The sequence below is a fragment of the Lycorma delicatula genome, chromosome 1, assembly GCF_047948215.1.
Source record: "Lycorma delicatula isolate Av1 chromosome 1, ASM4794821v1, whole genome shotgun sequence".
Lineage (NCBI taxonomy): Eukaryota > Metazoa > Arthropoda > Insecta > Hemiptera > Fulgoridae > Lycorma > Lycorma delicatula.
The window spans coordinates 29,414,889-29,429,840 of NC_134455.1; the positions used below are offsets into that span (position 1 = coordinate 29,414,889).

Consider the following 14,952-nt stretch of genomic DNA (forward strand, 5'->3'; position numbering starts at 1 on the left):
AACTTCTTCAAATCATTCATCAGGCTATGGTGAGGTGCTGTTGATGCGAAGAGTCTCATAACCGAATTTATTGATGGTTACATGATGCCATCAGTAACGCTATTATAATATCATCTGGGAAAACCATAGCACATATCCATTCTTTGTTAGAATAACTAAGAAATTACTTAGGAATTGTTGGAAGACTGCAAAACTTCAGTTATAGAGCAACTTCTTAATGTCTCCAAAAGCAGTTTGCTATCAAATATTCTGGGAATAGAAATGTTTGTCTGAAGAGTTATATTGAATTTCTGTAGGTAGACATATGTATGCTTGCTTTTGTTATGTGAAAGAAAGAAACTAAGGTCTATCAGTGGACCAGTTCCAGCATCTCCTTTCTTTGTACTGTTGGAGATGTCATCATGTACACATCTCTAGGTGATATTGCCAATATTTTGGAAAAGTTCAGTTTGGTTTCATGGATTTTCAGAGTTAGAAATCACACACTAAACTAACATGTCCCGGGAAACAGTAGCATTTACCAATCCATGAAACATCTAATAAATTTATGATTTATTTTTTTTATTGAAACATTAAATTTGTATATCATATTTTTCCTAAATCATGGCATGAGACTAATGGAATTCCTTTTTTGAATCGACCAATTTTGTTGGTTGGGAGCAAACATTTCGTACAATTTCCACCAATCTTTTGTCTTTCTTAAATTAAGCTATCGTATTCTTGAATTATCACTTGGATATTATAATTATGTAATCAGTGTTTGGTCTTATAATAGTAAAGGAGATAGATTGGATCAGGATTCAGTAGAAGTTCTTCTTGTCCGTTTTGCTTAATTAATTTACTCTGGTCAATCTCATTCCAATTATTTTTATTAAGTAATATATTTCTGATAGACAAGTATTTCTTTTATATTTTATCATTTAATGTTACTATTTTCAGAAAGTTTTAAACATAAATCAATCAGATTCTGCAGATACTGAGCTTCAAGTGGTAGAAAAAGTTATCTCATCCCATTTTGACTGTCTTCATGCTCTTCTACAGCTGAAGGAAGCAGAGATGTTGAAGGAATTAAATATTTGCAAAATAAAATCAATGGAATCACTTCAAGAAGTTGCTACTGATCTTGAATTATCTGCTAAGGTGAGGAATATGTAGTATTATTATGTCAAAGTAATATTTAGATGGCTTCTATATTATTCATCAGAATTAGTCATAAAAGTGACTGTTTACAGATCTTTAAAGACTGTGTTTTCATTCAGTTGATTGATTGAAATGCCAATTTAATAAATCATTTTGTTGTGAGTCAACCTGATAGTACTGTTACTGAGTTTTTAAATTTTCCTTAAAAAAAAAAATTAAAATTAATAGCATTTTAAAAGGTTATTTAGTAACCTTTTTTAATATGATATTAATTTATCAGTCAGTCAGTCATGCTTTATTTTATATTAGCATGACTGATAGAATCATGAATAATCAGCATGATCTGTTTTTATGTTAATTTATTTTATTATGTTTATGAGTGTATTTAACAGATAAAATGGAAATGGACAATAGTCTTTTCTTATGATTCTTTCCACTAAAATGGTTTTTTTATTTTTATGTTTTTTTGTATTTTTTTTTTTTAGTTAGTCAAAGATCAGCTTGAATTAGGAAAGAATGCTTTACAGATTGAAAATTTGTCATACATAAACGTTGATGATGTTATTAAGAATCTTGAAGAATCTCTTAAAATACCTTGTCACTTGGTTTTCCAGACATCTGAAGATGATGAAGATAGTGAGAAAAAAAACACCAGAGTTTTGTAAGTTTTAATTAGTAACCATAAAAAATATATTTTATTTATAAGGGTCTTTATTTAACATGGTATCAACCATTTTCTGCATTACTTGCAGATTGGTGCTTACATTTTAATTACTTTGACTGATTTACAGTTTTGTTTTTTTTTTAATATCAGTATGGTGGTTGTCAAATGAATGATGGTCTGTTTTGTAATGTTTGAGTTTTCAATAGGATTATTACAATTTTAAAGTAAGTTTGTCATTATTCATATAAAAAATATTAATATATTTATTTCATAAAAAAAAAAAACAGTAAATCTAAAACCAAATCTGTAGGCTGGTTTTATCTCAATAAATGATGTCCTTGTATGCTTATTGGGTTAGAAATAATTAGTCCTGTGATTACTCTCAGCCTCTGAGAACTCATATATCCATCTCTGTGTTTTATTATCTTGAAAGAAGAGAGTATCAAAACATTGAAATGAAATTTTTTATGTTAAAATTTATTGTAAATGTTATTAGTAGGTTTAATAATAATAATAACTAATACACTATTCAGATGCATACATCATCTGTTATAAAGAACATGTATCGGTCGTAAAAAAGCATTTTATTGCTTATAATGAATCCATGGATTTGAAAAGCTTATTATACTGGGTGTATAATGAAGTTCTCCTGGAACTTTAATAACCTATTCTATTCATGAAAATAATGGAAAAAGTTCTTTTAAACATATGTCCTAAAGTGCTTTGTCTGCGAGTTAACATTTAGTGAAAGATTTCGCTTGGTTTTCAGCTACCTCAGTGAAATTTTTAGGATGTTAATTAAATGGCAGAATTAGTGATTTCTTTTGGTTTCTAACGTGAAAAATCGAATAAATTAGGACCCAGAACCATATCTGCAGTAGTTTTTGAGAAATCTGAGTAAAAATCAATAAATTGGATTAAAAAAACCTCATTTTTTGTGTTTGATATGTTAATAACCTTGTTAAATCAGTAATAAATTCACAAAACTTTTAAACAAAACTTGAATTTAATTCTGATCAAAATGGTGTAAGATAAGTTGAATAAAACAAAGAAAAAATTACTACATTAAAATAGTACATTACTACATTTATCAGAAAAGTACTTATTTAATGTAAATGAAAACCAAACTCTTTTTTGATGATGTGAAAAATTTGTAAAAACAAAATTTACTGTTAAAATTGCTATTAAAAAATATAAAAAAATGCAAATTACACAACAGTTATAAAATAAAAATATATAAAAATCACTTAGAGAATATTTTTTTTATTAATGAAGAAGTATAATAAATTATTTAAAAAATTATGATTTCAAAGTTGGCAATAAAATAACAACAGCTGATCAACAATACACAATACTGTGTTAGTGTTTAAATCATTCTGGAAGGTACATTTACTGGTATCTAGTACTGTGAACTATGCTGTTGTGAAGATTTTCAGTGAATTTTAGTTTGAATGTGATAGATTTGTCATTGAAGTAATCCCGTACTGATTTACAACAGAGTTGTATGCTGATATAGTATTCATTTTGAGTGTGTGTAATGGTAATGCTGCAGCTGCTGCAGTAGAATATGAAATAAGTTTTCTGAATTGCAGAATTCCAGATCCCAAAACAATAGGCACAACTTTTTGCAAACTTCAGGAAATGGATTCACTAACTACTATTCATACCAGCTACAAATGATCAGTCCAACATGACACTGTTATTGATGAAATTATTATCAATGCAGTCCAGGTGTCAGTACAGAACATGTTTCTAAGCGGATTAGAGTTTCTCATTCAACGGTTTGGAAGTCAATTAAACAAAGCAAGTTCTATCCTTATCACAAACAGTCAGTACAACGTCTACACACAGGAAATGGTCTGCTTCACTTCGAGTACCTTAACTGGAGGAATACTAATCGACAACTCTACAAGTATGTTTTGTTTATCAACGAGGCAAATTTCACTTGAGATGGTGTCAACAAATTATGCAATGAGCATACATAGCGAAAGGTAAATACACACTAAATGGTGGAAGGCAATTTTCAACACTGATGTAGCATCAATGTATAGTGTAGCTTTCTTCACAATCAGCTCTTTGAACCATTCACATTACCCAGCTGCTTAAATGCTGAGGTCTACTTACATTTTCTTCAATAAGAATTGCCGCAGCTGCTTGAAGATGTTCCTTCAAGTGCTGAGACGCAAAGTATACTTCCAGCACAATGGTGCATCTCCCCACTTCTCTTATGCAATTTTCACTTACTTAAATCATTATTTCCCAGAGAAATAGATTGATCATGGAAGTCCACATTCCTGAGCACCAAGATCGTCTGATCTAACACCTTTAAATTTTTGTGTACGGGGATGGATTAAAAATATTGTATGCAAAACAAAAATATATTCTCGTGAGGAATTTTAATTGTCTGCATTATGGGTGTGGCTTAGCAACTTGCGAACAGGCGTGAAGAACTAAAAAAAGCAACAAAAGGAGTACAGATGCGGGCCAAGAAAAGCTTTGAAAATGGTGGGTTCATTTTTTAACATTTATTATAAACCGGTACATATAATGCAATTTGGCCTATTGTACTGTTTCTAAATACAATTCTAATTTTTTTTAACTTTTCTTACACCATTTTGTTAATTATATTCTCTACAATCCTAGCTTAAAAGTTTTATGTGTTACCCATTTATCAAAGTTATACGTCAAACATAAAAAAAGCAAGATTTTTTACCCCAATTTATTGGTTTACACCCCAAATTTCTCAAAGCTACTGCATGCATATATGTTCTGGGAGCTATTTTATTCAACAAACATAAAAAACTCACGAATTTTTCCCCTTAATTAACATTCTAAAAATTTCAGTACGACCTCATTTCATTGGGGTAGCTGAAATCTGAGAGAAATTCTATACTAGCTGAATTCACAGACAAAGCATTTTAAGACATATTTTTATATACACTTTTTCCATTATTTTCACGAGTAGAATAGGTCCCAGGAGAACTTTGTGGTACAGTCTGTATAAATTGGTACGGTTTATACCAAGCTTAGTATTTTAGGTTGTGAATAAGGTTTTTTTTTTTTTTTTTTGTTATTAATTACATCACATATTTTCAACAAAAGATTTTTTCTAAATTATGAGTAGTATAAAACTAGCAAAAACTCCATTCAAACCATGGAGAACAATAACCATGGAGAAATGTTTTTTTAAGAATATAAAATATGTTGTTAAAAAATAAATTAGGGTGTGCTTTGTAGTCAAAGGAAGACTGTAAAATAAGTAAAAGTGTTTAATTAAGCTTTCTGGATAATGAAAATTAACCCAGAAAATTAATTTTTTTAAATAAATTTCTGATTAAATTTTTGCAGTTGCTATAAAATGTCTGTGGCCAACCTGCGGTGCACACAGGGTCACAGTGAGTGGCACACAGAGGTTATAGAAATAAAAATGTTTTTGGATTGTCAACTTTGAACAAAAAACTAAAATCTGCTCTAATTTTAAAATATAACCAAAGCAATAATTAATACTCTACATCTACTCTACAATAATTATTTTGTTTCCAATAGAATACACAAGTATTCAGACTACATTTAATATAAACATTCATTAATTGCAACCACTAAAGTTAACATTTACGAGTCGCCAACAGTATCTATAATTTTTATTTCCTTTGAATTATTACATTTGCATTGCTTTACAGTGGCACTAGGCATGTCTGCTAGACAATGCCAGTAATATGGGTGCCCATTAGTTTTGACAACACGCTGTTGTCTTGGGTAACCTGTACAGTTGTCATATGAAGTCAATCTTAGATCAGATTTACGGGTATTAATGTACTAATGTGATCTCTCTCTGTAGTTAGTTCTTAGATGGCACCACTGAAATGATTTATTGAAATAAGAAAGCAAATACAAAAGAGAATGAATAAATGGACTAATTTAAGAATAAGTTAAACCTTGTTCATGTTATATTTATAATTTCGGTATTAACTAAATAAATATAATTCCATTTATTCTTAAATTTGTCTACTTATTCATTCTATTTTGTATTTATTTTCTTATTTCAATATAGCATTTCAATGGTGCCATCTAACAACTAACTAATTAAAGATGTAGATCGCCTACTACATTAATAACAATTTATGTGAATTTAACTCATTTTTGTGCACGTCGTTTAAATTTGTTTCATATTATGCTTTTAAGTAAGCCATCTACTCAAACCAAAAATATGAAGAATTTATTGCTCTTTCTGAATTCGGTAATGCATGGAAGGAATCAAAATACATCAAAACCAGTTTGTTAGATTTGCAGTGCTAGTGTAGTGGTGCCCAAAAGTTTAACTTGTAGCGACATTTCAAGTAAACCATGACAATTTTAATTAAACGTATCGTTACTTGGTTCATCATTGAGGACGGAATTCGTTAACAAAAAAAATCCTTAAGAAGCCAACAAATAGTTTTTCAAAAAAAAGAATGAATTAATGTCAATGGTGGTCAAGCTTCTTATGAAATTTCTTTAATTCTACCATGAAAAAAGAAACCTTACTCCAATGAGGATGAAATTATCAAAACTAGTCTGCAAATCATTACTAATTACGCTTCTGACACGAAAAATTAAAGATATGGTGGAACAAATTACCCTTTCGCAAAATATGGGATGTGATGCATAGATGGCCTGGCTGTGAAAATTAATTAAAAAATTGTGTCTGTATTAGCCTCATGTAAATATTTTTCATTAACTGTTGATGAGAGCACTGATAACACTGATGCTGCTCAATTAAGTATTTTTGTGCGCATTGTATCAATGAAAATTTTGATGTTATTAATAAACTTTTAGACTTGTGGCATTGATAACAGTGAGGCAGACATCTATAATGATAAAATCAGTCATTGAGAACAATAACTTACAGTGGGATAAATTAAATAGCATATACATGGATGGAGTCCCAGCTATGATTGGTAAAAATAAAGGTTATTTATCACTATTTGAAAATATACACTTTAAGTATCACTGCGTACTGCATATGGGAGGTACATTGCACTAAAGATATGAATTTATCTTACAGTATAAATTCATTAAATTTATCTTAGTAAAATAAATATTTTGTTGTAAGAAAATACCACTCTGTCAATCTCCTTGGTGTGATTGACAGTCTTCTGTGAAGAGTGATAACTCTTGGCGTTTTATTCAGAGGTCCTGGGTTCGAATTCTAATCAACATGGCATTTTTCATACTGTACAAAATTCCATTTTCATATTCCATACACAAGCGTCATGCTTATGTAGCTGTATCAGATCAAGCAAAACAAAACTTAATTGTATTATGTGCCACTTACATTACTGAAAATATTTTTTATACATTTACTAATACAATACAAATCCTATAACTGTCTTTTATGATTTTTTTCTACACTTATTTAATTTATAATTTTAGTTTTTATCTGGTATTTTTTGATTTCAGATTTTCTGTGTTAGATGAAAGTATTTTTGATAAAATAAGTAATCATTGTGAAATTACAGTTCCTACTTGTTTTGCAAAATATGTTTTACATTCTGAAAATGATTTACCAAAAGATTATGTAATTGAAGAAATACCTGCTGAAGTCACTAATGATAAGTTTCAAGATGGTTAGTTTACACTTTACCTTTTTTATAATATATTTATTAGATAATTTCACTGTATATTTACAATATCTTGCAAATTAATATGAACACAGGACACTTTTTGTTGTATTTCTGTAAATGGCTACACTGCTTTTACCACACTCATTTTGTGTGTTCTTAGAATAATGCAAGGTCACATTTTTTTTTAATCTAATAATCTGTTTGTATTAAGTAGTTATTTTTCTAGAAATCTAACATATTAAAAAGCTTATGATTGTGGCACAGTTATAGGTACTGTGAGTCTATTTTAAAACTATTTTAGAAACTGGCCTCCTTTTCACTTGAAAAAAGAACAGATTTAGCTTAGAAAAAAAACTAGTTCATAACCGGATCATCATCCTGAGAAAAAGTAAAACTGACTGTACATTGTTAACTTCAACTAAGAATTATTTGACAGGTACTGTTACCTGGCAAATACTTGTGCTACTAAAATAAATTTACCTGTGGTACGGTACTGTTTCATTCAGAATGGTAGCAATCAGATGGAATGATTACTGGCCAGTTAAAAAACGGCTCTTAACAGCTGTAATGTACAAATAAAACCGTACATTGAAACTGAAACAAAGTTTTATATATATTTTATATTTTCTGATGAGTCAACATTTATATTCAGAGGCAAAGAGTTGCATGTCTTAGTTTAAGGCATCAAATGAAATGATGTCAATCAGTTAAATATGCATCAGTTAAATACTTAAATAAAAAGATATTTTGGGTTGTTTTACATTCATGTTCCCAGTTTGTTAATTCAGTGACTGGTGTATTGAAAAGTGATGAATGAAACACAATTAATTAGTGCTCGCAAGGCCAAGTTACTTCTTAATATTAATCAAATTGAAAATCTGTTGACAATTTTTAAAAAAGTGGCAAAAATGAATCATAAAAACTGATCTCGTTAAATCAGAAAAAGTATGGTTTTGTCATGAAAATATCAAAAAAGGATGTTTACAATTTCTGAAAAATGTTGACATTTGACTGTAAACTGTTTAAAGCAAAACATTATTACATATTTATAAATTGTGTAGGTATAGAATTTTTATGTTTAAAATTACATTTGATAATTCTTTTCAGAATCATTTCTGTGCTACTGTATACACATTTTCATTTATTCAGAAATTCGTACTGTTTTGATTAAAATATTCAGAGTGTAGCCTTCATAATATTAAATGCATTAGTAATAATTTGCAATTTTCAAATATATTCAAATTTCTTATTTGCACTTGGAATTTCTTCACTTACTGTTTAGTTTAGTATCCATCACAATTCTGTATCTAAATAACCATCCTGTAATTGCCTTAAAATGTTTACACTGTAATCATTTAGCATAACACTGAGTAGCAGCAGCAGCTGTAACTGTGGTTGCACAAATCAAGACCTTCCACAGCATATTTATACCACATCCAAAAGTTTTGGCATCAGTTGCTTATTTTATTTATTTTTACATTAACTTAGTTTCTTTTCACTGAAAAGTTTAATACTGCTGTTAGGAGTTTTTAACCTTATTAATCTCTAACTTACTTAAATTCTTTGAAGAGAAATAATATTTGTTGTTAGATTTAAGGTACTTATTAGTGTATTAATAAGAACCTCATTATTCTTTTAAACAAAACAGTAGTAGTACATGTTATTAACAGTATGTAATCAAAACTGCATCTGATCTATAAATAACAGTATGAAATGTTTGAAGGAAATTAAGTTTGTTTTAATTATCAGTGTCATTAGTTATGATAATTATTTTAAAAATCTATCACCAGGGGAAGCCCGCAAAGCTCCATTCTCGGTTCCTTGCTGTGGAACCTGGTATTTGACGGATTTTTGGGACTGACATTCCCAGAAGGGGTCATGGCCCAGGCTTTTGCCGATGGCTGTCTCCTGTTAGTTTGGGGTAACTCACGACTGCAGCTAGAAGACTGAGCGCAGGTGGATTTGTCAACCGCAGAGGTCTGGATGGACATTCAAAATTTAAAGATTTCTGTGCCAAAGACGAAGTTCATGCTTCTCAAGGATGCAGAAAAATTATCATACATTCATAACCCCCATATTAAGTATAAAGGCTGTGTAATCAGCCGAGTTCGAGTTCATAAGTACCTAGGTGTTTGTTTCATGAGAAGTTGATATTTAGCAACCATATTAGGCAAGTAATGGCGGATGCCATCTCTGTGATGCACAAGCTTAGGAGGATTTCTCAAAAGGATTATGGGCTGTCAGGCTGTCATTTGTACATGGTGTACCAAGGTGTCTTTGAAAGTATGACCTCTTACGCGTTGTTTATTTCGGCGCATAGGTTGGAAAGAAATCGAGCACTTATTCAAAATTTAAGGACTGCTCAGCGCAGAGCCTTAATTGTATGCACTAAAACAGCCTCCTACGAGGCTACCACTGTATTAGGAAAGACTCTCCTAATCGATTTAGTGGTGAAAGTTTGGGCAGCTATGTGGAAATTGCAAAGAGGCAGGGAGACCGTGGTATTTGGGATGCGGTTTCGAGCCAGTCCTATACTGGAGCAGAATGGTGATCTCAATGCACCGGTTCTAAATTTCAAACAGTTGTCCATCTCCCACCTGCAAAGGAGGTTTTACAGCCTCGCAATGGAAGCATGGCAGCAAGAATGGCACGCCATGACTAAAGGAAGGTCCTTGTATAGATTTATACAGGATCTGGGGGGGATGGTATGCCTCTCCTTCATTTTTAAAGGCAATGGGGGCCCAAGTGTTTTCCAACCATGTAAATTTAAACCAATATTTATTTCAGTTCCACCAGGCAGCTGATGAGCTGTATGTCTGCAGGGAGGTGCAGTCAAACGAACACATGATGTTTGACTACCCAGCTCTTGGGGAGGGGGGCAAGAACTCAGACCACCCTGGAACTTAGAGGTCAAGGGGAAAATTGGCCACTCACAAGCGGCAAGTCAATATGGCAAGAGCCACGTTATCGGACTGTGTGGGAATTCCTTGATGTGGTTACTTTGTTCAACCGACATCAGTAGTTTACCTAAGGGAAAAGACTACTACTGCGCTACTGTAAGAAGCTAACTGAGAGATATGGCTGACTACCAGCCAGATTAAGGCTCCAAGCATTTTAATGGTGGACAGGTACTTGCTGGCATTCAGCGGCCTAGGCGTGGCAGTAAATTGCTGTCTTTGACAAGATGAATTTAATTATTGATAGTCATATATGTTTTAGGAGTTGACGGGCTGCGCCTACCCATTTTAGTGATATATATGACAAGTGGGTGGTGTAAAATGCAAGTGAGTGGTGTATGGTACATGGTACCACGCTTATTCCGCTTATGCTTTTAGATTAGTTCGAAGAGCTAGTTATGACACTGGTCGCTAAACTGTTTGAGGCTCAGTAGCTGTTTGTGGCACAGACATTCGGTCTTACACTTTAGGGCGACCGAATGAGGTGGTGGCAGGAGAAATGCTTAATTTACAATAATCCGTATATTGATTTTATTGTTGTTAGTAACTGATTTTTTGTAGCCCATTTTAAAATGTTGACATTGACTGCAGCAATCTATTACCCCTTCAGCTGAAACTATAACTGTTCTGGATTTATTTATGATACAAGTTTTTATTTTTAGAAAATAAAAAATTTATTACTTTATTAAAAGTTCTGTTATTTAAACTACTAATTAAATAGTAATACTAATTTTTATATAAATACTAATTTCTATATAATGCTTTTAAAAGAAAAAAAAAGATCATACTTAAAAATTGAAAATTAATACTATTAATGCCTTTAAAATGATGTAGGCTACACCAACCATTTTAATGAAAATAATATCAGGGAAAAAGAAAAACCTAATTTATTTATGATGTTAAATTGGAATCTTGGCAAATCTACATTACAGATATTATTTTGAGAGGTCTAGCAAAAATATACAGGCAAGCAAGAGTTACCTAGAACAATGCTTACCTAGAACAAAAAAATATATAGTAAAATGAGACTGGTTCCATAATAATTTTTTTCCATTGTCATAGCATTTCAAATAGAAGATAAATGTTTCGCAGATATAGGTTAAAACTCTGCTACTCATGGATAATGCTCTCATGCATCTTTACAGATATTTTATAGTGATTATGGAAAATTTAAATATATTTAGGTCTGCTAGTGCATCATTGGCATCATATGGCTGCTGGGTCAAGAGGTCATACTTTAGTACACAACTGCAAAAAAGTAAATAGTTATTTGAAGATGAATTGAACTTCAGTGATAGTGTTGGGAAACAGATCCTAAGAAATTTGAAAAAATTATTTTTACAAAAAATGTCCTACTTGACTCTGTGATAACTTTGAAAGATATAAACCATTGACAATCCTAGCAATCATAGATTCATGGGAATGACTTTCAAAAAGAAGGTAATGGTCAAAACTTCTATAAAAATTTAAAAAGTCTACAGAAATATTTTAGAAAATTAAATATTTTAGAAAGTTTTTGTTTTTGTACGTATAAATATATTTGAGAATGGCCAGATGCTTATGAAGTTGAATGCGGAGATGGAATAAGAAATAACTGAAACTGATGATGAAGAAACTGATGGACTATGAAATAGCCATTTCTGCAGATGGGTATTTAAGCAATAAGGTACATGAAGATTATTCTAATAGTGAATAAGTATAAGAAAGGAATAAAGAAAAATAGTAAAAATTTAATTAAATTTTATTTGTTTTAAAAAGTTACTTTCTGTGTTTTATAGTTCTTTATTATCTCTTTAAATTTAATTTAGAAAAGTTTAATTGTGTTTTTATCAGCCGATAAGCTCTCTTCACAAATAATTAGATACAGAATTTTGGTCTGCCAAATTCTGTTTACACATGTTTATTATGAACTTTTTTCATTATTTTAAACAGAGAAATACAGCTGTAAAATTTAACAGCCTTTCTTCTGGAGCACTCACACACTCATTCTGTTGCTCTGTGCATGCACACAATGTATTAATATTACTTATTTGACAGCTGTAATGATTTACTTCATTTCCATGCTTTACCTACGCTTTTAATCTCAACCAATTTTTTTGCATCTGACATCTTCAATTGTTTGCTTTACATATTCTAATTTTTTAATTCCATTTTAATTAAATTTATTTAATCCCCTTCCTCTTCCCCCTTCCTCTTTTCTCTTTTCTTTCTCATCTTCCTTATCCATTTCCTTTTTCTATTTTTCCTTCTCCCCTTTTTTCTTTTTTTCATTTTCCCCTTCTTCCCTTTTACCTTTTTGATTTTTCCCTTTCTCCCTTCTTCCCCGCGCATAAATCGGTCCAGTATTTTTTAGTCTATAGCGAACACACGTATTGGAAATATTGCAATGGAGTCGTAAAATATTTAATATACCATATGTTGCTTTTACATCCAACAGATAGCGCTGTTAACACAAAATTTAGTTTTTATTGAGTTGAACCCCTTAAAATCAAAATTTCGCAAAATCCTTTCTTAGTGCACGCCTACACAAAGGTACCCTAAAATTTCGTCTCTAAATATAATATTTTTGGATGTATGTTGATTATGAGTTAATGTATCAGTCAGGACATTCTCTTTTATAAAGAGATATGCCCCATAATTGTTATTTTTTGTACTGTATATATATTTGGTAATAATGGCAGTTATATTTTTTTTCATCCTCCTGTTGCAAATCATGAAATTTAAAATTGTTTTCCTCACTTTTGAAATTTTGAAAAATATTTTAGAATTTCAAAAATATTACCTGGGTTTAATTGAGCTAGATTCAGATAACCAAGTAGGATGTTAATGAAACATACATGCATGCTAAAGAGAATAAACATTTGGAAAAGCTAGCGTGCCTGCATGCACACACATGATTCAGAATCCAACCAAAACCTAGCATAATACAATTAATAGTACATAACTAAGTTAACCAACAATAGAAGAACTAATAAAAAAACCACAACCAGTATAATTTCATAGAATGATGATAAAATCTATCTAACACATGAAGGTACAACATTTAATACATGTAGGTATATTTTTGTACTACAAGATTGTAATACAAATAACAAGCATAAGAGAATTTATTTGTATTTAATAAAAACTAGGAATAGTGATAATATAAGGTTCAAAAAGATGCCTTCAGTAGCTGAGCTTGTTCAATCAATTCTACAATTTTAGTGGTTTATTTCTTAACCCATTCATTAATAGCTGGTAGAGGAAAATATTTTGGATACTATTTCTAAAAAGTTCAAGCAGTGTTCACCATAATTTTAATTTGGATGTTAATGGTAGATAAGAGAATAAATCGCTCACATGTACACAGGGATTATTGTATGAGAGTTGTTCAATAATTAAACAGACAAATGGTAACAGAAGGAAAACAATAGAATAAACTGAAGTATGTCATTCAAGTTGATGGTTGACCCCTATAACATTGAAAATAATCAACTCTGCTTGAAATGAAAATGATGAAAGCACAGCATGGTGTGATACGATTTTTACTTCCTGAAGGTGTAAAACTAGCTGAAATTTATTTACAGATGTTAAAACAGTACTGTAAAAAGTCTATTAACCATGCAGATTTTTATAAGCGATTGATCTTTGAGTGAATTTTTAAATCTGGTAGAACAAGTTTCACCAATTTTTATCATGGCAGAAGATCAGATGACATTTTAATTAACATTTTATAAAATCGCATTAATAATCTTATTCACAAGGACAGTTGCATAAAAATTTGAGAAATTGCTGAAATTCGTAGTGTGTATATTGGCACTGCACATTCCACTAATCATAACAATCTGAACTACTGCCAAGTTTTTTCAAGTTAGTTCGGAGACAGTTGAATCAAAATCACAAAGACACCTAAATTCATATCTGTACAGAACTTAAACGTTTTTAGTGGAAAGTAATGTATTTTTAGATCACATATTAACTTGTGATGAAATCTGGATTCATCATTTTGGGCCAGAATCCAAACATCAGAGTAGGGAATAGAAACATCCAAATTCACCTATCAGGAAAAAATTCAAAACCTATGTGTCAACAGGTAAACTGATTGTAATCGTTTTGGAACTATTTATTGTGAAGGTAAAAGTTATTACAGTTGTTTGGAAAAACAATGTTCAATCAACAGTTAGTACTACTGTAACATGGTAGAAAATAAAGTGAAACTTGCAGCAACAGGAAAGATTATGGTTCTCTCTCAAAAATTGTAATTCTTCTGCATGATAATGCATGTCCCCATACTGCTCAAAAGACTCTTGAAGTTATTAAACTTAGTAGGTAAGTGTTGGCACATCTACCTTATTCTCTATCTTGCATCATGAGAATTTTTTTTGTTTTATTTTTTAGTCCCTAAAAAAAGAGTTTTTATCTGACACTAAGTTCAGCAACAATGAAAAGGTCAAAAATATAGTACAAGAATATGGTTCAGATACCAAGGTAAACAATTCTTTACTACTGGAATAAGAAAGTTCATAGAAAGATGAGATGAATGCCAAAATAATCATTTTTCTAGTCATTTGTCTGATTAATTATTGAACAATTCTGATAAATTGAACAA

At 30.9% G+C, this 14,952-nt stretch overlaps 1 protein-coding gene across 1 annotated transcript in view; it reads left to right on the forward strand.

The window, feature by feature from the left end:
• qin (tudor domain-containing protein qin) overlaps window positions 1-14,952 on the forward strand; it is a 435,556-nt gene that overhangs the window by 253,168 nt on the left and 167,436 nt on the right. The window contains exons 7-9 of the mRNA XM_075382212.1: window positions 940-1,140; window positions 1,626-1,801; window positions 7,244-7,410. Coding sequence (XP_075238327.1) covers window positions 940-1,140; window positions 1,626-1,801; window positions 7,244-7,410 — 544 coding nt within the window. The remainder of the gene's footprint in view (window positions 1-939; window positions 1,141-1,625; window positions 1,802-7,243; window positions 7,411-14,952) is intronic.